The sequence below is a fragment of the Trachurus japonicus genome, chromosome 3 (assembly GCF_045865225.1).
Source record: "Trachurus japonicus isolate A0001 chromosome 3, Traja_1.0".
In the NCBI taxonomy this organism is placed as follows: domain Eukaryota; kingdom Metazoa; phylum Chordata; class Actinopteri; order Carangiformes; family Carangidae; genus Trachurus; species Trachurus japonicus.
Genome location: NC_140909.1, coordinates 7,600,023 through 7,626,330, shown reverse-complemented (window position 1 = coordinate 7,626,330; position 26,308 = coordinate 7,600,023). Strand labels below are relative to the sequence as shown.

Below are 26,308 nucleotides of genomic sequence, written 5' to 3'. Positions count from 1 at the left end.
AAAGATTGTATTCTGTAAGGGTGAATTTGCATATTGTTATGGCTTTGACTGCAGGACTGTGGGGTAGAAGGATGGACATTGGCACTTGGCAGTAAACCAGAGATTTCAGGATGCAGGCAGTTTAAGAAGAGACTAAATGAGTTAAGTTTAACAAGTTTAGTTTTGAGACACTAAAATATGTCACATATTAAATTTAAATTATTAATATTTCATAATATTTTGTGCTTAAGCATGGGGTTGGAGTAAGGTGCTGTGGAGTCTTAGTAGTGATAAAGGTCAAGTTTAGAGAACATTTTTCGTAATGTGAAGTCAATATGGAAACCATATAAATCATGCAAAAAATATCAAAGTCAACTTAAGTTTGGATTCTTGGTTTTATTGAAGCCAGGGGTGATAAACATTTTCCTTATCTTCGTCGGCATAAGAAGCTAGAATCCACATGGCAGCTTTAGAGGCTACACAATTGTGTTAAAGTCATACAATCAAACTTCTGAATTAATTCAGGACACAAAAATGCAGCCGGCCATGTGCTTACAATGTCTTGATTTCCTGAATACAAAAAGGGACTGGAAGCAGAAGCTCATAGTCTCGTATAGATGTAGACTGTCAATAGTGGTTGAAGGCAATTCAGTTAGGGTGTGAGGAGGCCAGTTGCTTTTCCAACTGACATTTGAGTACAAAAGTTACAACATCTGTTCATTATTCAATCTAGGGAGCAACATCCAATCTTTATAAAGAGCAAGTGCAACTTTGAAAACCAAGCAGCATGAGAGCACTTCATTCCACTCAGCTAAATGCCAAATTGAATAAGTGTGGCCATGTTTCATGAGGACAAATCACTGTGGTCTGTTAGGTTAGGGTGGGAATTTAAAGTATTTTCAAACAGAACGTGTGTTGTGGTCAAAATAATATTTTAAAACAGAAAACAAAAAGGCCTAAGTGGGATGTAAACACAAACAAAAGGGGAAGTTTCATGTCTTCATGTTTCAAAAGAAGGATAATTTGGTTTATCTGCTTCAAGATGTCCCAAACAAAATCCCTGGCAAAAGTGAGATAACCGATTTTTAAAGGACTGATATTAAATTTACAACATCCCCAGCAGAAGGGAATTATTCCGTAGTTACCAACCAAGGGCACCTTCCACAACTTAAGCAGCAAATGCAGATAAAGAATACAATTTTAACGTGTAGGTTGTTAACTTCTAACTTCATTTACTAAATGTTCTAACAAGGCAAGGCAGAAAGAAAAAATATGCATTTTGGATCTTTAAACTGTAGCAACAGGGAATTGATACAAGTGTCCAAGGAAAAGTGCTTAATTCAACATGTGGCGGTTCTGCACCTGGCTGTTCTTGAAATTGTGCTTCATCCACTTGGGCAACAGACCCTCAGGTGCACATTCCACCACTCACCAAAAAAAAAAGGACAAATCAAGGACAAAAACAATAAGAGCTTCATTTTGATCAAAAATAAACCCAGAAGAGCTGTGTAGCATTATTTTGTCAACAAAATCAAATCATGCATAGACTGTACACCAATATGGTTCTTGTGGTTATTCCCTTACAGAGTAAATGTTTAAAGAATAAGGTCAAACTCTAATCAAAATGCATTTGTTGGTGTTTTTTTTTTTTTTTTTTTTGATGGCCCAGATATGGTTGAGTGAAGTAAGGCATTTCTACCATTGTGATAGGGTGTTATTCGAAAATAGTAAAGTTTATAGGCAGGTCTGAAATGTGGAATGCAAGGGCTCCATGCAAAAGAGGGACAACAGACGGCCACTGGTTAATCTTATGGATGACTACCAACTAGAAAAAGCAGAAAACAGGTAACTAAAATGTATCTTTGGTTCCATGCTCCAATTCACTTCAGTTTTCCTCTTTTTTTTTTTTTTTGCTATCGGTCTTTGAAATAGCAAATAGCTGCTCTCTTCACACCATTAATTCTGTGAAAGCTACTCATGTACACTATCCATAGGATTAAGTAGGGCCTTGCATACAGAATGATAATGTACACATTATTAATTCTGATTAGATTATGGTGTCATGAGACCATGGATATTATTACATATGTGATATGGTACAGTATAATGGTTTTTAATTTAAAAAGAAATGACATAAGACAATTAAGCAACCCCTTAAGGACACATATATTAATTAGAAGCATTCCTGTGAAGGCAGGGTGCCCAGTGAGACAAACTGTTAGCTGTACATTGAAGGCAAAGGTTGTCATTTTAAAAGGGCACTGGAAGAAACTGAACAAAAAGACCTGACTGGACAAACAGGTTTCCTACAGGGAGGTGTTCCTACAGCTACTTCATGTAGAAACTGGGAATGTTTGAACTGACATGCGAAAGAAAAGTGTGAATAAACACATGTGAAACCAGAGGACAGTGCTGTCAAACACTGACGGAGACAATATGTCTTTTTGTTCAAACCACAGCAAATCATTTGTTATGCGTTTTGGCTGCCGAGCGAGTGGTTTCAACCGTAGTTAAGTGTTCATCTGGGGGGGGTTTAAAGTTCCATCATGTGGTTTCTTCTCGGTATCAGCAGCCATTACAAGAAGGCATTCAATCTATTGCTCTATTGAACACTATCAACTAGGCCACAGATATCTTATTTTTTGAAAAATAACAAGAGACCACAGGCTTGTTTGTACATTAACAAAAATGTAAAACAAATAAATTATTTGGATGACAACAAATGGACAAAAAAAACAAAAGAACAACCTTTTTTAAACCAATGGTGCTACAGAGCCTTTCCTCTTATGCAGACAAGCACCTCTACTATGACACAAACAGCTAACTGTGCGAGGCACTTAGGAGTTATAGTAGGAAAGATGCTGCCCAACCCCCTCCCCAAAATATACACACACCTGTAGCTTAAGAAGCGATTCTGTTGCAACCTCCACACCTCTCAAATCCCAACCAGTCTCATTTAATCAAAGAAGCTATTTTCAGAATTTGGACAGAATTGCATTTTTATACAAAATCAAAGTTAACCTGAATAGATTTTTTTGTTTGTTTTATTTACAGGATCCTTTGAGATGACTAGGGCTGATGATATGATATGCTGTCAGCTATCTAGACTTGCCATATTAGTGTCATGACGTCAGTGGCATTTTAACAAGTTATGCGATGCGGATCATTGTTTCCTTAACCCCATAAATGGTGCACAAAATAAAATAAAAAGAAGGAGCTCTGTATAAATACATCAGTATCATATCCAACATTTGTTTTTTTTTCTTCTTTTTTTACATACTACATACGTTTGCAAGTATTTATTTTTCATTGAATATATTTAAAGTTTAAATACCTTTCCAATTGCAACCAAATTCCTTCCATCAGATAAGCCGAACCAGAGGCCACAGGAACAGTATATTTCCACTCTTTAAACCCACGAGGAGAGGGTGTTTTACCCCAGAAACTGGGGGGTTGGGGGGCGGCCTGCAGCCCAGCGCATATGGCTGGCTGCCAGGGAGTGTGCACACATTTCCATAAACTGACATCCCTCACAAAATAACATTTACAGTGGAAGAGAGGACAGAAATAAAGCCAGGCCGTCAGCACTTATCATCTCATAAACACCTTCATCTCTGTCATCTCTCTCTTCCTATCTCACCAGAACACCAAAATACGCATCTGAAACTCGTTTTGGTGAAACCACTGTCTGTATGTATGTGTGTATGTGTGTGTGTGACTGATATAAACATTTGGGAATTTGGTCAATTTTTTTTCTGCTCACATGTACATGTATTTGTTTTTTTTTCCAGAGTATTAACGCAGTGGACGATGCAGCTGTTTTTGTTGCCTTCACGCTTCGTTCTCTGTCGGCGGTGGTATGTTGTTAGCTGAAACCATGGAGTCTTGTTTGCGCGTCATCCTGTCCAGCTCAGCCTGGACATCAGTCAAACCCGGCTTCTGCCCTTGGAAAAAAGACAGGAGACAAAGCCCAAAAGTAATCTCCTGTAGCTTCTGCGTGTATTCATAAATTTCAGAGTTTTCAATGGCCAGCAAGCAGAGAGAGAGAGAGATGGGGGTTGGATGGTGATGTGGTCCCATGCTGGAGGCTGGCGGCTCGCAGCCACAGTTAACACACATGCAAAACTAATCATCAGACAAAGGGTTCATGTAGTCATGCATTATCCTTTCAGCTGGATCTCATAGAGATGTTAACACTGCTCAGTGCTGGAACAAAAAGTACATGTCAGTGGTCTCAGACAGAGAGATGAGTTATGCAATGATTCCCTCGTCATTTCACTGGCTGCATTCAGCTATTTCAACACACTGTATCTGACTTTGTTATATTTACCTGATATAACAAAGTAAAAGAGTTGGAAAAAAAAAGAATTGTTGACATGCAAAACAGCTGAGGTTACGCAACAGTGAGACACACATTAGTTTAGCAGGAGAGCAGTGGGTTACGACATGGGAGTGAGTGACATTAGTTTCATGGTTGGAGGTTCGGTACGTACAGATCTGTCGCAAGTTTCCTCAGATGACAGACGTTCAGACAAAGAGAACAACCTTTCTTTTTCTCCTGTTTAAACCTTCTTTCTCAGGCTGTAGAGATAAAACTCCAGAGAGGGAAATGGTCCACAGCCTCTCTCAACAAACAACCCTGTTTCTACCTCCTCTAAATGCACTGGATGCTTTAGTCAACAAAAATACTTAATAACTAGGTTGATAATGGGATAATTGTTAACTTTAAAAGAAGAGGATTTGATCTCAGCAAAAACAGCCTGTTTTTAAGAGGTGAGAGCCCTGGAATAAGTGATTGTACCTGTTTTCTTGGCAGACCCTTGCACTCCGGCTCCAACTGCTCCAGTTCCTGGGCTCCCTGGGCTCCCTGGGGCTCCAGTCTTTTTACTCAACAGACTGTTGAAGAAGTTAGCCAGCACTCCCTCATTGGCAGCCCCCGCTGTAGGAGAAACACAGCGATTATTACATTTTTAATAAGTTGTTGAGGACAAACGGTGGCTTTCTGGTATGTGCACCACTCCCAAATTACACACATTTACAACACTATGAGGAAAAATGTGCTGATAATTTGTAACAAGCACAAACATCCTTTAATCATGCCAGCAAACAACAGCATGGAATAATTTACCTGCAAATATCAGGTCCGTATCCTCATTTCATTTATTTCAAATGCTCTGTCTTCTTATCTCAGAAATCACTGCACTGGTCAGATATAACATCCCCACAACACCCTTATAGCTTTTAATATAACTGTCTTTGTCCATAATTCTGCTTATTTGCTGCTGCTTACTTTATATTACTTAATATAACTTTGTTTTGTCTGATTGATTTGTCTATTTACTGTTAAATTTGTAGCACATATGTATATATTACTGTCTTGCTATTACTTTTTGTTTTGGTTCTGTTGCTGCTTTGTTTCTGTTTTGTACATTGTTTTATGTAGGATCCCCTTGAAAACGAGATAGCATACCTCAAGGGGTTACTCCTAATAAAAGAATGTACTAATCCAAAACCACAATGCAGGGGGGTTGGCAGGCATCTATTAAATCTAAATCTGTATTAAATCTTTCAATTTATCTGTTGTAAAGATGAAATGCCAAAGCCCCCTACTGCACACCACAAAGGAGAGTAGGGTCAATATTTCCACTTTGGGGTGGCCAGCTCAGGGAGTGTGCAGAAATCAGATATGTGAACTGTGTCTCTTGTTACCGCTTGGGGGCAGTGTTGCAGCACTTCAGCAGAAAGGTGTTCAAATTACAGCCAAAAGATCAAAGATGAACGGAAACAACTGTGATCAAAGACTTTTTTTTTTTCTCCTCCAGGCGTCCAAACATTTACTTCAATAACTGTGGATGATGAAAAGATCCTGAAACTGGTGGAAAGCACCGAGGAAAGCAGTGGCTGAGACAGGAGAGCAGTGGAGAGCAACGTGCCAGAGCTCCTACCTTTCATGTTGGGGTCAGGCTTTTTGACAGCAGACATGGGTGAGCCGCTGGTCACGGTGGGTTGTCCTGCGCGACCCGCAGGTCTGGGAGACCCCGACGCTGGCCGACCCGGAGACTCCTGCAACACAGAAACCACAGGAAGACGGTGACCGCAAGCAAATGGCTCAGTTTATCAATCTGAAAAGAAAATGATACGCTTTTAAAAGAAGAGGGGATAAATCAGTTCCCTAAGATACTTACTGTTGCTCCTCTTGTTGGTGTGGCCGGCTGCTTCGCTAACAAAGACTGGAGAGAAAAGACATTATAAAAAGTGAACGTCATAATCCCAACAATAACTTCCTTCTCAAATAGAAAATTTTGGAAAAACAATTTTATAAATGCATATTTATAACTTAATGTAACATTGAAAGCCTGCACATGCATGGAAGATAAGGGCCGATATTTGATATTAACTCCTGTAAAGACTTGAATTAATAAATAAAACGGAAGTCAAAGTTTTTAAATGAGAGAAGCTAAAGTCTCAGCTGAGTGTTTCTCGTTCATTTGTCCACAAAACAGGAAGTGAAGACAGCGTTCCTTGTCATGTGGAAGTTGACCAGTATGTGAGTAAAGCACACAAATATGTTTCCACCTGAAAATACTAGGTCCTTTCATTTTATGCAGTTTAATAAGGAGATCACATTTCGAGTTCGAGAGCTTGCCTTCAAGTCAAGATGAAACATTTTCAGAAAACACACAATCAGTCTCACTGGCTGGAGACAGAAATAATAATACACATGAAAGACTTGACACGTACCTGTTGCTTCATCAGGAATACCTGCTCGTCCTCTGCACTTATCTCTTTGTCATGAACCAGCTAGAAAAAAGAAAGAGGAGAGAGAGAGAAGGATATGAATGGCAATAAGCTCTTATTGTTGAATGCAATCATCAGTGCAGTCAAGTGGCAGTCAGGGTTGTAGTGTCAACCTCAAGATTTATATTTTACACAGGTAGTATTTGCACTGCCGTACCTTCCGTACTGGAGGCTTTGTGACAAAATCTTCAAATGGATCTTCGGGTCTCACTGTTGTGAAGTTTTCGTGCAAAATCCCAATTTTCTTCTCATTATCCCATCCAGATGGACTGAAAGAAAGAAACTCCTCAATTACACCGAGTACAATAATAGAAATTCTGTTGTAAATATTCATGCGTAGTATTCCAGTATTAACTAAATGCTCCAATTATGACAATTAGCAATGTATATGATGAAAAACAGAATAAATGGTGGTGAACTACCAGCTTCACTTACATGAACACTGCATCCTTCTCCACCACTAAGGCAGGTGTGGTGAACTGGAAGTCATACATCTTATGTACTATATATTTGTAAAGCAGATCCATGTTCTTCTCCTCTTTGACTGAAGTATAGATCAGACCAGCTCCATCTGTGTCGTTCAGTTAAGGTAGCAACTCTTGGATGGTAGATGGTGAATAGTCAGCTGATACATGATAAATCCACTAGTATCTCTGGGCCGTTTCAGTTTGAACAGAAAATGTAGTTACCATTGTGATAGGGTTACAAACAATTACACGTTGAAAGGATACACTGTAAGCAAAATCGCCTGATGTGGGACTGGATGAAATCAAAGTGCTCCTCTCTGTAGTCATGCTCCTTCTCTAGTACGCCGACTGCGTCACACTACAGAATAAGAATTGAAAGAGAGAGAGATCAATATTTTGATGACAACACATAGGCATTTACATACATATGAGCAGGATAAGAATGTTTTTGCATCTTAAACTCCCTGATTTTAATCAGAACAAATAGATTTTACTATTTGCTGTTCCCTCCCCTCCCAGGGCCTTTGTTGTGTTGATTTTCTCTGAGGCAAGCTAACAAAATGTAATTTTCATAATAACTCATTCACACCGTTGACATTAACAAATTAATTTGCTGTTTTTGCCATTTGTCTCCCTGGTTACAGACATACGTCTACCCACTGGACGTATCACTGGTGGTGAGGACAAAGAAACGGGCGCTGGTGTGAAGTGGGAGGACAGACACCTCCACAACACCGTGTCTTTGTACATGGAGCAGTTTCCATGATTAGTCATAACGGGGAGATGTGGTGCAAACAAAAGACTGAGAGACAGTTTTACAAATGTATCAATAGACTTCCCTTTTTTATATCTGTTGCTAAATATCAAATAATGCTCTTGAGTGCTGCCTTCTGCAAAGCCTAGCACCGTGAAAACAACTAGACAAAGGCACCAAAGATGAAAAGAGACACATTCACCATCTTGTAGCAAGAGCAAGCATGTGAAGCACTGCTGATTTGTACACTGTGTTTTTTAAGCTCGATATTTTTTTTGCCTAGAGGCTAAACAAGCAAGTATAATGGCAGCTTTTTAGTGGAGGATAGTGCCTCACAAAGCAACATAAAAATAAAAACAAATGTATCAGCAGGGAATGGATTGACTCAACATAGGGTACGAGCCCAAATGTGCTTGTGATGGGGTAATTCAAGTACCCATCAGAGGAAAAACAGCAGTAAAGGCAGCTGTCAGGGCATTAAATGTGGCTTTCGGTGCCTTTTCATCACAAGCGACTCAGGGCTAAGTAGAGAGAGATGTAGCCACAGATTAGAATCACTGTGGCTGCTAAAGTGCAAAAAGCAGAGCAAAGGGAGTTTAATAACGCTTCGGACAATGACCACAGACTGGAGGCTGAAAAAGGCGCTGGAAAACCATTTAGCGACCAAACAGAGGGTGGCAGGATGTTACTTAGAGGGTGTGCCTAATGATCTTCTCCTGAGATAAGTACTCCTGAAATTTTCTGAGGATAATGTTGAAGTAATAGCACTTTTGAGGAACTCCTAAACCCAGTGAACACTCTGTCGGAGCACAAAGCAGTGTCTCATTGGGTGAAAAAATTGGTATAAATAGAATATCTTAAAAAACGAAACTGAATTATAGGAAATGGCACTTTCTGTAAAGAGAAATCAATCTATTGCTTCATGACACCTGCCACAAGGATTACGACGGAGTTGTACTCTGGCTCTCTGGTCACAAGTTTGTAGTGTTGGTTGCACAAACTGTTCTACCTCAAACATAGATCTATAAGACTTTGAAAGATCAAAGAAAAAGGAAGTATTTACCTTTGTGCAAACTATTAGCACTGGAATGCCCAGGTTGTATGTGAGTGTGTTGTCTCCGAGCGGTAGCACAACAGCCTCGTCTTCGCCAGCTGTTGTCGCCCGTCTCTGTGGGGAGGCTGGGGTGGCATCCTCCGGTTCTGCATACTCTTGGAACGCTTTCACCACTGGTGGAAAAACAAAAGGAGCAAAAATATATATTAATTCAGACAACTAGTGAATATACAGTACAACTTCAGATGAGCCTGATTAAAAAAAAGAGTAAGGAGATGCTATTATGTAGCAGTCGGCAAAGAAAATCTAAACCACCTGTGCTTATGAGGAGTTACACAGATCTGTTGGGACTCGTCTCTCCCCAATTGGTGACCAATTAGCTGACACTTTCCAATGATCTCTGCATGACGAGCCATTATAACGTGTTTTATATGGGTGTGGTGATAAGGTTGCACACTGTAACACTCTCCCATGTGTCAAATGAAAACATTAAGCCAAGCAAGGGAAAGTTTTTTTTTTAACCACACTGTAATTGCTAAAACGACAAACTTAAAGGGATAGTTCAACATTTTGGCAAATTGGCCCATTGCCATAATTGCTATAGTCATAGCAGTAGGTTCGTTACCTTTAATTGTAGGTGTAAGCTATTTTTAGTACAGCGGAGCGCAGCAGCTGGCTGCTCAGAGCTACGCTATGGAGGCTAACGGAATTTCTTGATTTCCCTCATTAAACTCATCAAATACAAAATCCCAAAACTCCACAGCGCTTTTGTAGACAAGTTGTGACCTGCACAACCACCACGCTATGAGATAATGATGGAACGATACGAAACGGAGCCGTTTGAGGTAAATTCATACAAAACCGCTGATGCGCGTTGCGTTCAGGGACAGTTTTTCAGCAAGCAGTCTCCGTATTTACCCTGTATTTACCTCGAAAACGGCTCCGTTTCGTATCGTTCCGTCATTATCTCATAGCGTGGTGGTTGTGCAGGTCACAACTTGTCTACAAAAGTGCTGTGGAGTTTTGGGATGTTGAATTTGATGAGTTTAATGAGGGAAACCAAGAAATTCCGTTAGCCTCCATAGCGTAGCTCTGAGCAGCCAGCTGCTGCGCTCCGCCGTACTGAAAATAGCTTACACCTACAATTAAAGGTAATGAACCTACTGCTATGACTATAGCGATTATGGCAATGGGCCAATTTGCCAAAATGTTGAACTATCCCTTTAAAAGCCTATACTGCACATCCGTATGGTAATTGATTCTTTATTATATCTAGTTTATTAGGGAGGAATTTGTCAATCACACAAAATTTTCACTGTTTATAATCTTTGAGTGAAATGACAGAAAAACTAAAGGCGAGGCATCTTGCACTTTTCCTGTAGTGCTTCCCCAGCTGTCCAGACAGTTACACAGCGGTGGTGGGAGATGGTGGTGTTGGTGAGGGGGGGCTACATGCAGGAAGCTTTGGCCTACTTCCTCAGTAGCTTCGGGAATGTAGTTGGGGACAGCCCACAAAGCCAGATAGACTTGCAGCTTTGCGCCAACTCCTTTAACTCTCAGACATGGGATTTAGCACATAGAGCAAGGACTGGTGTTACAAGCGATCTAAAAGTTAACCCCTCTTGGAAACAGGATTACACAAATCCAGTGTGTACGCACAAATATGTGCATTTGGATCGAACATAATAACAACAACAGGAAGATTGGTGAACATGTTACGTGTTTTTTTCTCCCCTGTTGTTTAAATTTATATAGCAAATACATCTGAACCAAAATGACAAAAATTTCAACAACTAAGAAAAGTCAGACATTCATTTAATCCTTTCCAGCACTGAGGCGTTAAGCTACACAGGGGGTCTACTGGGCCAAGACTTGGCATACAACTATAAGATTTATTGAATGAAAACACAGGCACAAGTCCAGATTAATTAGGAATTACAACACTAGTAGACTACTACAACTATTAGCAAATGAATACAACTACAACCCCCCCTGAACCACTTTTTTATATGAAAACATCCATCTCACTCAGTGATTTCAAGCCTACAGGTTGTGAGCATTTGATACCAAACGGATATTTTGGGTGGAGTTTAAATACATAGTGAAAGTGACTAAGACAGACAGACTTTGACCGGCTAAGAACCATATATCTATTGCACAAACAAAGGTGAGGTCAAAAAGCATTTGTACACATAGCTGAGGACGGCTCAGCCTTCTATAAATCAATTATACTCCATTTAAATAACTTTAACTTAACTTCACAAAAGATCTGTATTTAGCAAACAACATTTTTTACCATGTATATCCATCTGAAGATAAAAGCTATTCAAGCTCATATTTAGTTCTGATGAATAAGTGTGCCTTTCTTGGCAAATGGATCTTTAAATAAACAAATCTGCTCTCACTGGTTATTGTGGGATGAGCCCAGGTTTCACACCAGTCTAAAACTGTTTACTACTTAAAGCTGTTGGCTCATGGTTTTTATAGCCGTCTGGTTTTGTGCTTGCTTAACGTGAAACAGCCCAAGTGAGCAAAACAAAACACCCAAGATGTTTGTCTAACCACTATTCCTAAATACTGTAACTTAAAAAAATAAAAAATAAAATCCCTCCCACAGAAGTGAAACATTTCTCCCTTCAAGGCAGCGATAGGTTGATCCTGTAATTTGACATGAGACCGAGCAGCCAGCCCTACTTCAGTTGCAGCGCAGCAGGAGACAGAGCGTCCAGCCTACTAACTGTTTTCAGACTCACTCAGTTTACGTCCCTTCTTTTCCCTGACGCTGCTGTTGAAGGGGAGGGAACCATGATGCAAGACGCCTGCAAGACTCTCTGGACAAAAGCCTCCTGCACATACTGCCAAGCTGTCAGCCTGCCTCGCTCACTCACACATTCATATCCACCACAAGTATGTAATCTGACTAGGTCACACAAATGTGCTACTGACATCACATGATCCTGATCGCCACAGATATGCTGGAAGATGCTTTATGTCTCAGCTGAACTGGAAATCTGACCATGTCAGTGGGTGGGGTCAAAACGCTTGTCCGATTTCTCTGGGGTCCCTCCTACTTTTCCTTTTTGGCCAAACAGTTAAGCCAAAAAAAAAAATTGGAGACTCGAGAAAAAAGGACAAACAGTACAATCTCAATTTTACAACTAAAATGAATTTTCAAGCCAACATCTACTGAATACACCATATAATGAATAAACTCCAAGAAGTATTTCCTTTATGCCATGTTGCATAAAATCAATTTCAACTACGCTTAGTAATACAGCAATTTGGATCTAAATGAATCAGACAAGAAAATTGAAAATGTCCACTCATTTAAAGTAATTACATATAAATGTTTGAGTCATCACTTGGCTTCCAGCTTGCCTGGTCTCTTTGACATGTGCCAGCACACTGCGCTACTTGTTACAACTTGTCACTCTATTTGCATGTTAAACGTTAAAACCATTTCTAGACATTTTATGTCAAAATCATCCACAATAATTAAACAATTTGGCTTCTTTGTTATAAGTCTTTTCAGACTTATGAGAGAAACAGCAGTAGGAACATTTTGAAGGCAGTCAAGAAACTTCTGCGAAACCCTGCAGGCTGAACTAACTAGTCTGAAAAGCAACAACCTTTTCTAACACAAAAGAACTGTTCATAAGTGAGAGACGACCAATTCTAAAATTAACAGGAGAGCAGCATCTGAGTGCATCACACTCATTGATTTGCAGATCTTGCCTGCAGCCAGAACACAGCTGAGGATCATGGGCCTCTCTGATGATGACCTAGAAACATCCTTGACAATGTGTAATGCTGTACAAGTGCTTCGCCTTGACTGCACACTAACCAATCTCTCCTTTTTCCCAGCAGCCAGCAGCCAGCAAGCAGGAGTAACTCTCCCATCACTTTCACCCTGGGATGCTTCAGGCACTTTTTCTGAGCTCTGTTTCCTTCAACTCTCCTGAGATATAATTTCACCAGAATGTCTGCATGTCATATTTTCACTTTGGTATAACATGATTGTTCAAATTCAATTTAGTTTTCTCTTATTATTTCCATGATCAATGTTTGACCAAGAAATTTTACCAATTAAGAGAAAAATAAAAGCCTGGTGTTTATCAGCAGTACAGAGACAAAATCATTGACAACGCAAGACACATATAGGTAGATAAAGTCAACTACTTCTTACTTTTCTGCTCCAGTTCTCTCCTGTCATCAGGAGGGATCTTGAGCTTATCCACATGGCCGCGTAGCACACTCGCCCACTTCTGTAGTGACTCCATAATGGTCCAGGGTCGTGACATGTCCGCAACAAACACAGCTAGACAGTCAGGTAGTGACTGGGCTGAGACAGCAAACTTAAGTAGACCTTTGTGGTATACGTCCCCATCCAAGATCCACACATTACAGCGTGTAAGGTCTGCAAAGAAATTGCAATATACAAGTTAAATACATGACAGACAATTATTATTTTATACTGCTGTAATTTTATGAGGGCCACCACTTTAAAACAACCACAAAGAAAGGTAACGGAGGTAAACTCACCGTCTCTCTCCTCGTCATGGACATTTAAGTAGAGATATTCCAGTCCCCTCCCTTTCTTGTTGTGATCAGTTCCTTGAAGTTTGGCCATAAGTGACGTTTTTCCGGATCCATCCTCACCTGCAAGACATTTTATTCATCAGCTATTTATCATTCATAGTGCTTATGAATGCACATAATCAGTGATATATTTTATTTATAATTAATATGATGCACAAACGTACCAAGATTCATCACTTCATTTTACTGGCTATTAAAAATAAAGCATATATGCTATTTACAAGAAGGATGACTACCCTCTGATGTCATGGCTGTTAGAGGCAACAATGACTCTCATAAATTGTCCAGGTCTGTTTTTGGAAAGCCCACACAAATAAATATGATCGCACCCAGAAAAAGAACAGTCTCTGATGTGATGTTATGCTATGTTTGTCATGTCCTCTGTTCAAAAGCATAGGGGAGACAAGCAGCTTATTAGTGCAGAGTGTTTGAAAAGTCAGAAAGCTTCGACTGTATAATCGCAAGCTTTTGTGAATACACTGTCATTCTGCACCTTGAGGGCCCTCCACTCCCTCAAGGTGCACTGCAAAGCCCTGCAGAGGCACATGTGGATTCAGAAATACTCACCAAATACCAGGATATTTTTTCCCGATGGCAACTTTGAACTTGATCTAGTCGAAACGTCACTCAGTATGGAGATCCTACAAAGAAATAACCAGGCGCATGTTGAGAAAAACGGATAGACAACAACAGGATGTACTGTATAGCTGCAAGACGGGCGGTCAGGCGGCACAACACTGACAGCTGCCTAGCTGAAGTAAATAGGCTGCTACCATAACAGTGACTGGACAGCAGACAGTAAAAACCACAGAACAACCACATTTAGCATTAGCACTATATTAGTTGCATTGGGTTATTCCATCGCCACTTCTCATCTACATCTGGCTCAGTTATGTGTCCACGACAACACAAAAAGAAAAAACAGGAAATGATAAGTCGCCTCCAGTGACCCGGCACAGCAGAAATAAGTTATTGAATCTATGAAAACTGACAAGCTAAAGCTCAATAACAGCTAGATTTATAAAGACATTTATTAAACCAGAGCCAACATGACTTTTCCATATACTTCGGTTTGTCACTTTTAGGTGTTAGCCTGTTAACATTTACGTTACTGTTACTGCTAGCTCGCTGCATTAACGTTATCTGCAATAACGGAGCTAACTCCTGTTTAGCTCCTGTCCTGACATGATTCAATGTCAATGCTCTTGCTAAACATGAATGGCTTTCTCAAAAATGAATCCATAATTTCAACAACACCTCTTGTTATTAGTAAAAAAAAGAAAAAAAACTGGTAAACTGCAATGTAGTTAACCAACAGTAGCCCAGTTAGCAGAGATGCTAGCAGAAGTAGCATTAGCAGCTTCAGTTACAGTGCTAATGTTACCGCTAGCCGGGGCGGCCGGTGTCTGACTGGGATCAACCGGCAGTGACAAAGCAGAACCGGACCGGGTTGTGCTCTCCACCCCAGGAAAGACAGACCCTGGGAACCTTTTCTCTTTTTTAAAAGAAAGAACAGGACAACTTGCCAAAGGTTTTGTCCTTCTTCCTCTTCGTTGTTATTCTCGCCTGCCCCGGCTGCGCCCGGGAGCTGTTTCTCCAGAACGGGAGCCATCTTCTCTTTCTACCACCACCACAAAGGCAAGGCCCTGCTGCTGCTGCTGCTGCTGCTGCTGCTGCCGCCGCTGCCGCTGCTGCTGCCTGGGCTCCGCTAGCACCGCCCTCACACACACAAGTAGCCAAGAGGTGCGTTACATTCGGTCACCGTGACGCCGCGCTGACAACTAGAATGTACTTCTGCACATTCTACTAGAATGTACCTCTGCACATTCAATTCACAGGGGTCTTCAACGTTTTTTCAGGCGAAGGACCCCCAAACTGATGCAGAGAGATGGAGCAAGGGACCATCAAGAATATTTGTCTTATTTCTTGTCAAAATGTCTAATTTCTAGTCAAAATTACTTAACATAAGACTCATCACCTAAAAAATTAACTGGTTTTCAGATAATTTTCACTAATTGTTTCAGACAGATTTTCAATTGAAATAAGTAGAAAAATCTGCCAGTGAAAGCAAGTTTTTTGTGCTTGTAATAAGAAAGAAAAACTTGCTCCACTATCAGATTTTCCTACTTATTTCAAGTGAAAATATGCTTGAAAGAAGTAAAAGGTGTCTAAAAACAAGCCATGTTTTAATGTGATGAGTCTTATTTTAAGTAGAATTAGATTGTTTTGAAATAAGACAAATATTCTTGATAAGATTTTGAGTTTTTTTATATTAAACCGGGCCTAGTGCCATGTATAAACCTACCTTGTTATTGTGCATTCAATTCATGTTTTTATCTTAAACATACAGGTAGCCCACAGTGAGCATAAACAGACCATGCTGACACCAAGGTCAATATTAACAATGTCTGACAATTGCATGTAATCATATATACAGGCTATTCAAATTGACATTTACTTTAAACATTAATATGGAAATGAAAAAATATGTAAAATTGTCTAATCAACTGAAAATTTTGAGACCCTAGGCCTATACCTCCGCGGATCCACTGTTGAAGACCTCTGAACTAGAATATATTGTTTCTCATTATATTGATATTTTACTCTATTTTGGTCTTACTCTGCTTTATTTATATTGTATGTTGCAATGTAACAATTTAGTTGTTTACTGTGACCACATCTGACATGGGTTGTTAGGAGAGATAGTGATTCATGTTGGGGTTTTCTTTCACTCTAATGCAGACGCTTTGATGTAATGTGAAGTTGATGTAGCCTACTTCTCTGTACTGTCTGCAGAAATTGAATAGCCTACATAAAGAATAGAAGACATAAAAAATATATCATTGTTAACAATTAATAAAATAATTGATATGATGAAATAATTTTCTTTGTGTAGTATTATACACTGATAATAAGGATTTAATAGTTTGATTACTTGAACATGAGTTTGGCAGTTTTTTTTTCTTTCTTGGCAACATGCCAGTCAATGATCTCATTGCAGGTTTCTTTCCTTACAGCTGATGAGGCACCATGTGATATCAACTGTTGCCCTCTGACCAGTTCAGCATGTTTGCAAGATTAAACAAGGAGAATACTGGTAATCATATTTCTGTTGATGTGTGATTCAGTTAGGATTTTATTATTGATCCTATTGAGACTTAATCAACAGCCAACATGTACCTGGTCAGTTTCAGCCAAGTTATCCAGGTGTCATTTTGAGCTTGATAGTAGCACAAATCTGTGTTTTACTTAGGCTACTTTGTGAGTCCTTGCAAACAGAAAAAAACAAGACACCAGAGTTTGATTGGTGTCCTGCTGTCTAATAAACACATTCCTTCAAGGTATCCATAGATACAGCTCAACACACATGCCATTCATTCAAATAGTACTTTCTATCAGTGAATGTCGACCACAAATGATTTGAGGAGTATCACAGTCATTGTACACACTGTGGTCCAATGTCCTTGGGAAACAAACTGCTTTTGTGGTTGAGCAACACGACGGTGAAACACTAACACCTATGGCCATGATGTGACATCATGGCCATAGGTGTTAGTGTTAGCACATCTGCAGGCAAAAGCAGTGGAGAAAGGGAGTAAAATATCCATGTTGTGTACATAGTTGCCAATTGCCACAAAAAAGAGAAATATTTTCAATAAAGCCATTCCAGCCCTTCAAGGCTTTTTCATTCAGTTTTATTGAATATGTCTGGTTTTTATATTTCAAAGACTAAATGAAGATATTTTGAGTTATATAACAGTGAGTCATACTTTGGTTTGGTGGAAAGATGCATCACGTATTGCAAATTTCACAGCAATAAAAGCATGAATGCTAAGATTCATGGATCACTAGAATTCATGGATTTGACTTACCAGGGACTCATATGAGACAACTGAATATAACGTTTTAATAATTAAGTTCAATCAGAAACACACACACTTTATTTGAAATAACTAATTGTGATAAATTGAGCACAAACAAATATAGGTAGATATATAGTAAATATCAACAAATATACAGGGAATCAATTGGCTATATATTGTGGCTCAACCAAATGTTACAGATTTTCTGTTTTGGATAAAGTTTGGACTCAGAAATAGTAGAATTATCAATGCAACTGTGTATTTTTTGTTTTTGTCTTGTGTGACTTACTTATGTTGTATGAGAAAGTCTCCAGTAGATGGTGCTATTCATACTTCATTGAAATCTGGACAGGAGTCTGATTTATCTATTTGTATAATAGAAGTGATCCTCTTTCTTAACTGTAATATTTAATGATATTATAAATCATATTGATACATATTTTTGGAATTTCAACAAATTGACCTATATACATTTAATTCAAGTAGCCTATTATGATTTTTGGCTCAAAAGTTACAAGACAATCGTGAAAATATTATGAGTGAGAGTGAGGCCACAGACAGAGCTGTGGGGTTTGAATCCCACTCAGCTAATTTTTGCCTGGGTCAACAAGATTTGCAGATGAAGAGCTTGCTTTCTTAGTTGTGAAAATAAATTTGCTGTAATCGCAGAACATTTCAGTTATAGGAGTAAAATTATTAGTATGATCAGGAGATGTACTGTAAGATAATGGCTCAACACAATGCAGTGACTTTGAACTGGGAGAGCTGAGGTTTGAATCCCAAGTAGGCTATATGTTTGATCAACAAGATCTGTAGAAGAAGAGCTCGGCCTACATGGATCATTACACAGACATAGCACAGTAATGACGCAGGAATTGCTTAAAACACAGTTAAAATGATGAATAAACTGATAATAATACTGGATCATCCCATACTGAAAAATAAAATGTGGGATATATTTGGTTGTTGAGAAGGTTTTATGCATCTTCGGACAAATAAAGTACAACTTCGCTTGAACTTTCATTGTCATCATTTCCATACTTCACCTGAAATTGTTTATAGCTGCAAAATCAGACAGATTTTTTTTCCACTTGTGACACTTTGTAAGGTTAATATAAAATATCTTTAAAAAAGAAAAAGAAATCTAATTCTTGTCTGTTCATTACAGTAATGTATCCAGGGAGTAGCCTATATTAACCTACACACACTCTTCCTCTTACTGGGAATTACACACAATCCCAGCGGTCTGACACATTCCTGCGCACACTCACTCCTGACCTATTGACCCGTAACATGTCAAAGCACCAAACACCTGTTTCTGTATTTCTCCATCACTTCAGCCTGTTTGTGTCAGAGCTGCAGACAAATGACTTTTGGACATTAAAACAATGATAACTGGGGGGATTTTTCCAAGGCCTCCACACATGTCTGTGAGCCCTCTGTCTATGTGGAGCAGAGTGGTTGGCCGGGATGGTGGCTACACTCCTGGGAATGCATTCCAGAGCTTTTGCATCATGTGAAACTCAGTCTTTGCTGCCCCTTTGTTACTCTTTAGCCATGCTGCCAGGAGGAGAAACAAACAAGATTGTTTTCAATTTTCTTGTTTTTCCCGAACAGATAAAAGCATCTAGTAAAACTCAAGTCTGTTTAACACAAACAACAAAATAGATCCGGTTTACCGTCTCACTGTTTTTATCGACTTCCTTTGAGATTCTTTTCAGTTTTTATTTTCCTGTGATATTACGCAATCAAAGAATCATGAATATTGGATGTAATCAATAGAAAACCGTGCACAGTTTGAATGGATGTCTCAAATAAGCTTGAAAGTTTGCATAAAACGGTGTTATTGTTACATCCACAGTATAATGCCATTATTATCCTATACTCAGAGTGTTGTGTTGTCAGCCCTTGTAACAGGAGGGGGCGCTGTCTCCTCAATAAAACTATCAATGCCATAAAACACAATATGACTTTGTACAAAGATGGGAAGAACACCCTAGGGGAAAAGAAAAGAAACCATCCAAACTGATAACACCTTCAACAGAGAATATGTAAAACAAATCCTGATCTGTTATGTAAAATCAAAATAATATAACGATAGAACTAGCACAAAAAACACATCAGTTTAAAGCACTATGACAAATTTCTTGCTCCAACTCTTACATACGTGTATTGGCCTAGAACAGGAAAACATAACCTGTTTTGGCAGCTCTACAAGGCTGGTGGGTTTTGAGTGATGTAATCAGATTGCCGGTGCATTTGTTGTGTGATTTCTAATGTCTTCCTTCCAGTTTCACTCTGAGAAAGTGTTAAGAAAAACGTGTTTGTGTGAACTGCCAGGGAAACACCCAATTTCCCTCCTCGAGTGGACTGTTCCTGGAAAATATATGAGGCTTTTTGGCTAATAAGAAAATGATACTCCAGTGGTTTAAATGAGATTGTGGGAGGAGGATCAATATGCAATCACTTCATCATACGTGCTGTAAATTATTTATACTGTTGGGAAAAAGCTAAATGTCTTTGTGGTTATGCCCCTCCTTCATTTGATTAATTTGTACTGTTTGGTTGTCATCACTATTTCTTATTTTATGTTTTTTTTGCATCAGTGCCTGTGCTGTGTTGTTTTGGTCCAACTGTTGGAGGAGACAATATGTCCACCTGAGAGGGGCAGCTGTTGAATTTCATTAAGTCTCACCCGGACCAACCTGGTCCCATTAACACATAGAAGACAAATAGCAAAGCCTGTTCCTGTATGTTTCTAGTGTCACGTGATGAAGAAGTCTTTATCAGCCCACACACAATCCACACAGACACTCACTAACAGTCCCAACAGTTTACTCATGAAGAAACCCCCTTTTTTTGCTTTGTAATTTACCCATAATTCCTGTGTGTGTGGTGTGTGTGTGTATGTGTGTGTGATGCTCAAGTGGTTTCACTGACATAACACCTCTATGCATAATTAATGTTAAAGTCATACTCCCGCAGGGGGAACCCTGATGTGATTTCCTGCTATCACTTTTTTCCTGGTAAAAGAGGAACACAAAAAACAAAAAAACACTATCATTTCATTAATCAGCCTCCAGCTCTCAATCGGTAAAGGGTTTTTAATCCACCGGAGAAATGTGGTAGTGGAGTGGGTGTGTGCGGGAGAGGAGGGGTTAAAGACTGGGAGTGTATAGATTGCAGACGGAGCAGTAGTGGGGTAGGCTGGACTGTGATAGCGACAGATGTCGAGAAAACTGCGAGGGGCACTCTTCACTTCCAACCCAGTCCCATACTGCACCTCGGAGAGCAGGGGCGGAATCTGCAGCTGTCACTCCCAAGGTTTTACCTCCATTATCACATCCAGCCGGAGCCTGGAGAAGAAGCCCAACTGATCCCTCTCTAGAAACACAGGTCGGTTGCATCAGAGCATTTTTTATTTTATTTGCTTTTATTTTGTTTAAGCAAAGAAAGAAAGAAAGAAAGAAAGAAAGAAAGAAAGAAAGAAAGGAGTGAGTAAGAAAAAAAGATGCCATGGAGCTGCAGCTCACCTATTGTTCTCTCTCTCCTTCTCTTTCTCCTATTATGCAAATATGTGGCTAGATTTCAATACAGACAGGATTCTTTATTTTTTGCCTTTATTCTCTCTCTGGGTGAACTGGATCTATAGTCTTGTGGCTCTTGTGGCTCTTCCCGGGCACCAGCTCTGGGCTTTGAGGAGACCGGGCGATTAAAAAAAATCATACTAGGATAAAAAAAGAAGAGGAAGAAGAAGCGCAGAACAAAGTTATGAAGTTGAGGCGTGAATTTATTTAGTCTTTACGCTCTTGTTGCTGTGAATTTGGTTTTCTTTCACGTGGCCGGGTGAGTGTGTGTGTGTAGCTGCGACATTTTCAAATGCTGGTGAACAAAAAGGGCAGAGCAGCTGAGAGAGGCAGCGGTGGGTGGTGGGTTGTTGAAATGGGGGATGGAGACCCCTCTACAGCTTTTTCACTCAAACGTGCCCAGCCGGTGTATAGTGTTGGATAATTACCCTGCGTGATAGCCTATAGACCACTATAGTACAACTTGGCATCAGTGTAACTTATCCCGACCCTTTAGTTTTGTCAGTGAAGAGCTGCCGGTGAGGAATCACCATCCTTTGTTACCGGCAGCCGGCACATGCTGCCATACCTCAGCGCGTCTCCTTTATCTCTCTCATACGAGCCTGAAGCGTTGCGTCTACTACTGTACATTTGACTGTGGTGTTATGTTAATGTCTAGTTAAATTGTCAGTTCAAGTCCACTGTGATCAGATCTCAAAATAGAAGGGTTTCCTATTCCTACTGTAAATTCTGCTTTGTCTGATTTGGAGGCCGGAGCCATCAAGTGGGGTTTGGCAAAAAGAGAGAAAAAAAGGGGCAAATAAGGAATCAACCAGATAGAAAAAAAATGATTATACTGATATATGTCAAAAGGTAGATGGAGTGGTGATATTAAGAAAGCACACATAATTAATTTTATTCTATTTTTCCACCAACGGACATCTGAGTGTAAATCGATGTAATGGTTACGCAGCCAATCCCAGCCTGATGTGTGGCGCATCCTGTCTTAATTGCTCCATTGCAGCACTATGGACAGTTCCCATTCGTACCTGCACCCGCATGCTGCCCTGCAGGGTAACCACCCCCATTGTGGCATAAAAAAGAAGGAAAGAAAGAAAGAAGGAAGACAGAAAGAAAGAATTAGCCTGTATTGCGTAATAATTTCACTTAGATTTTTTATAGCACCTGTCAACTCCAATGAGCATACTGTGTCATTAAAAATACATGTAAGCCTAATATAAAACTATGATCTATTATCTGTGCAGAATAGAGACCTCTCTTTTGCATGATATTCAAACACGCTGAGTTGTTCTGGGTCAGCTGAAACTATCAGTGAGATAAAGTTGAACTTCCAGTTCTCTATTCTTCCACTGAAGGGAAGTCACATTCTGAGGCAATCTTCCTCTATAGATAGAATAGTGTTCTTACATTAACACAACTACATGTCTATGGCACATTGCCCCATTCATAGATCTTACAGGAGTAGGATACAGGAAAGTACAGGAGATCCTGCTTCGAAAAGTGTTTTATGCAAATGCGCCCTCAGACTAAATACACTACAGACTTTGTAGCTTAACACACTGAGACAGGAATCGTTGTGCATCTACATCATAGATGAGCAACTCAGAGTTGTGGGTTCATTTGGCAGCAAGCCTCACCAAGGCATTCCTGAAAGGTTACAGAGTCTGATCTCAATAAGGTTCCCATGCATTTACATTTGTTTTCTAGCCAAACTGTGTTTGGTAAAGAGCAGTTTCCAAGTTCAACGTCATTTCTAGAGAATAGACTTCTCTCCACTCTCCTTTCTGACAAAAACTATTTTACATTTGAAGGATCTAAGTCTAATCCAAGCAGTGGTTGTTTATTTCAATGAAGCAAGAAGATGGGAACTTTTTTAGATGAGACAATATGGTGGGATTAACTGAAAATGAAATAGAAATACCAAGGTAAACAATACAAACACGGAAATTAGTGTAGTATTACATCCGAACATGGGTGGCACAATGTGTCAGAGGGTTTGAAGTTTGCATGTTTTCCTTGTGGCATGCGTTTTGTCCCACAGCCCAGAGAACACTAGCCAGGAATGAAAGGAATGAATATGTTTGTCTGACTATGTCTTAAAGAGATATTGCATTTTTTTGATATTGCATTTTTTTCTTGAGCAGTGTGTAAACATTTTTAAACAGCGATGATTTAAGAGATGGGCTAAAATAAACTATTTTATTTCTCATACTAACTGACAACTTCATCCACTTGTTTCCAGGAGACATCATGGGAGGCAAACTGAGCAGGAAGAAGAAGGGATATGATGTGAGCGACCCCAAAGAGACGAAGGGTGAGACTGCAGCTGCTGGGACAGAAGAGTTTACTAAAGTGGAGGATGGAGCCCCACCCACAGGAGCTCAGTTGACAGCTGAGGCTGACAATGTGGTAAAGGAAACTGCTGGGTCTGCTGAGGCAGCAGTAACTAAAGCTGTAGACGCTCCAGAGGAGCCCAAGTCTGCACCTCCAGAAGAACCAGCTGCTGCAGCTCCAGAGGAGCCTGCACCAGCAAAGGAACCAGCTGCAGCAGAGGAAGCAGCTCCAGTGGCAGAAGAACCTGCTGCAGCAGAGGAAGCAGCTCCAGTCGCACAAGAACCAGCTGTAGCAGCAGAGGAAGTACCTCCAATTGCGCAAGAACCAGCTGCAGCAGCAGAAGAAGTAGTTTCAGTCACAAAAGAACCAACTGCAGCTGCAGCAGCAGAGGAAACAGCTCCAGTGGCAGAAGAACCTGCTGCTGCAGCAGTGGAAGCAACACCAGTAGCAGAAGAACCAGTTGTAGTAGCAGAGGAATCTGCTCCAGCAGCAAAGGAACCAATCGCAGCAGCAGAGGAACCAGCTCCAGTAGTAGAAGAACCAGTTGTAGTGGCAGAGGAATCTGCTCCAGCAGCGGAGGAACCAGTTCCAGCACCGGTGGAGTCAGCCCCTGTGGAACAGGAACAGGCCCCAGTGGAAATCCCAGAGGTTAAAGCAGCAGCAGAGGAACTCTCTGCTCCAGCATCAGTAGAACCTGTGCAAAGTGAAGCTGAGCCTGAGCCTGTAGCTGCACCCGAGGAGCCTTTACCTGTAGAAGAACCTGCTGCAGCTGTGGAATCTGTACCAGAACCAGAGGTTGTTCCAGCCGAGGACCCAGAGCCTGAGCCCATCACAGAGACTGTTACTGAGCCCGAAGCAACTGTGGAGGAAACAGTGGAGGTGCCTGCTGCTGTCCCTGAACCAGAGCCAGTGGTGGAACCAGTTGTGCAGGTGGTGCTGGAGCAAGCTCCAGAACCAGAGCAAGTACCAGAGCCAGAACCAGAACCAGAGAAAGTACCAGAGCCAGAACCAGAACCAGAGCCAGAGCAAGTATCAGAGCCAGAGATAGTGAAAGCACCTGAGCCCGAACCAGTGCCCGAGCCAGCGCTAGAACAATCACCAGAACCAGAACCAGTGAAAGAAGCTGAACCAGCAGTGGCGGAACAATTAGAAGAGGTTGAGCCAGAACCAGTCGTAGCCACCTCTGATATTCCTGAACCTGAGACCGTGGAAGCAGAAGCAGAAGCACCCGAGGCCTTGGAGACTCCAGCAGAGGAGGTGACCACTGAACATCAACCTGAACCAGAGGAACCAGCTGCAACAGAGGCCTCCAGCGCCGAGACAGCGGCTGAGCCGGAAGCACCAGAGCCCGTCCCTGAGATCGTCATCTCAGAGTCTGTTTCTGCCGGCGAGATTACCGCTGAGCCCGAAGCAGCTGAAGCCGCCGTGGAAGAGGTGGCTTCCCCAGAGCCCGAGGCCGAAAGCAAGATGGAGAATGGAGATGCAGAGAGCCCGTCTGATACGAAGGATGCGGTGGAAGTAGATGCGCCTCCAGCTGTGAACGGAGAGTGCACAGATTCTACTGCCGCGCACACGGAGGAATGTGTTAATGGTAACGAAGTGCCAGAGGAGACGCCGATCAAGAGTGACTTTGAACTGAAAAAGGATGTGAACGCGAGTGGGGATGCCCAGGAAGTTCCAGACGCAGTCTCCGACGCGGTGGAAGGTCTCGGCACTGAGGTCACCCAGGCGGTCTGAAAAGAAGCCATCTTTCAAATCAACGTGAATTCAGTTTAATCCTCGGATGGTGCGAGAAAACCATCAAGGTGTCAACAAAACACAGCTAGTCTTTCTGAAATGCTGTAACCACTGCAATGTCTCCTGTGGTAACTCAGGCAAAAGGATGTCTTCTTTTGAGTAACCAAAAATGAAATGCAACCACTTGAGGATAGAAAGAAAGAAAGAGACAGAAAGAGATAGACAGAGAGAGCAAGTGAGAAGGAAGCAAAGAAGGAGACGTGAGTTTAAAATGTGAGGGGTGTGTGCAGAGAGACAGTCAAACATGGCAGCAGAGCAAAAAAAAATACTGGACGGTTAATATGATATTAATGAATGAAATGAATAAATCTGTCTTTGTGTTTGAGCCCGATGAATATTACAAAGTGGTGTATCGGAACAGCATTCATCATTAGTATATTATCTGATTTAGAATTTCATATATCCTTTCTATTACTATAAGCAGCAGAGACGTGATCTTAATGTTTTGGCCTTTTATAATAATGGAACCTGTGAGGACTGTTAATTTTAAATAAACTGATTGTTCGGAATAGAGAATAAAAACAGATTGTTATAGCCTACGGTGATGTTTTCTTTTTTAATGCATCCTCTCAGCATCAAGTGTGTCACGATTATCTGAGGCACGTTAAGGTTCAGTGTACTGTGCGTTGAGCTTTGCAAAAGAGTTTCCCGTTTCCATGAATCTTAAAACTCCTTTTCACATCCTAAAGTCCACTAAGTACCTCCAGTTTTGCAATTATATAGCTGTAGAGAAGCCAGAGCGACGTTAGCTCCATCACGGCTCTGTTAATTTAAAACCACTTGTTGACATCCAGTGTCACAACTGCTCCTATCAGCTGGAGCGGGTCAGAGTTTGGCTGATTATTCACATCTACAAAGAGCAATGTCCTTTGGGTCGCCAACCAGATTCCAAATATTTCTGGAAGGTGGAACATGGTTGACTTATCGTACGCAGCCTGCGTGTCATGACTGGGCAAATTTAAAAAAGAAGGAGAAATACGTCCTTTTTTCTGATGTAATCTTCCTCACCTCCTTCCTCTCTCACATCAGCCTGTGTATTGCAGAGGCTCGGTGCCATAGCAGCACCCTTTGCCAAC

At 40.7% G+C, this 26,308-nt stretch overlaps 2 protein-coding genes across 9 annotated transcripts; one reads left to right on the top strand and one right to left on the bottom strand.

Moving 5' to 3' along the window:
- Positions 1-357: 357 nt before the first annotated feature.
- Positions 358-15,291, bottom strand: dync1li2 (dynein, cytoplasmic 1, light intermediate chain 2). Of its 2 annotated transcripts, none has more exons than XM_085806195.1 (13): positions 15,178-15,291; positions 14,219-14,292; positions 13,595-13,711; positions 13,239-13,469; positions 9,062-9,225; positions 7,509-7,602; positions 7,213-7,348; positions 6,935-7,046; positions 6,721-6,780; positions 6,165-6,209; positions 5,925-6,042; positions 4,781-4,918; positions 358-3,923 (listed from the first exon to the last, which is right to left on the bottom strand). In XM_085806195.1, the coding sequence occupies exons 1-13, from the start codon at positions 15,261-15,263 to the stop codon at positions 3,811-3,813; spliced, it is 1,488 nt and encodes a 495-aa protein (XP_085662321.1). In that variant the 5' UTR covers positions 15,264-15,291; the 3' UTR covers positions 358-3,810. The 2 variants fall into 2 exon arrangements, with proteins under 2 accessions (XP_085662321.1, XP_085662330.1); XM_085806204.1 differs by having other exon boundaries at positions 358-3,918.
- An 8,060-nt stretch (positions 15,292-23,351) lies between these two features.
- On the top strand, positions 23,352-25,771 carry LOC146989507 (uncharacterized). Of its 7 annotated transcripts, none has more exons than XM_085806168.1 (2): positions 23,352-23,580; positions 23,743-25,771. In XM_085806168.1, the coding sequence occupies exons 1-2, from the start codon at positions 23,352-23,354 to the stop codon at positions 25,170-25,172; spliced, it is 1,659 nt and encodes a 552-aa protein (XP_085662294.1). In that variant the 3' UTR covers positions 25,173-25,771. The 7 variants fall into 7 exon arrangements, with proteins under 7 accessions (XP_085662294.1, XP_085662310.1, XP_085662285.1 ...); XM_085806184.1 differs by having other exon boundaries at positions 23,352-23,738; positions 23,952-25,771; XM_085806159.1 differs by having other exon boundaries at positions 23,352-23,738; positions 23,826-25,771.
- The last annotated feature ends 537 nt before the right edge of the window (positions 25,772-26,308 follow it).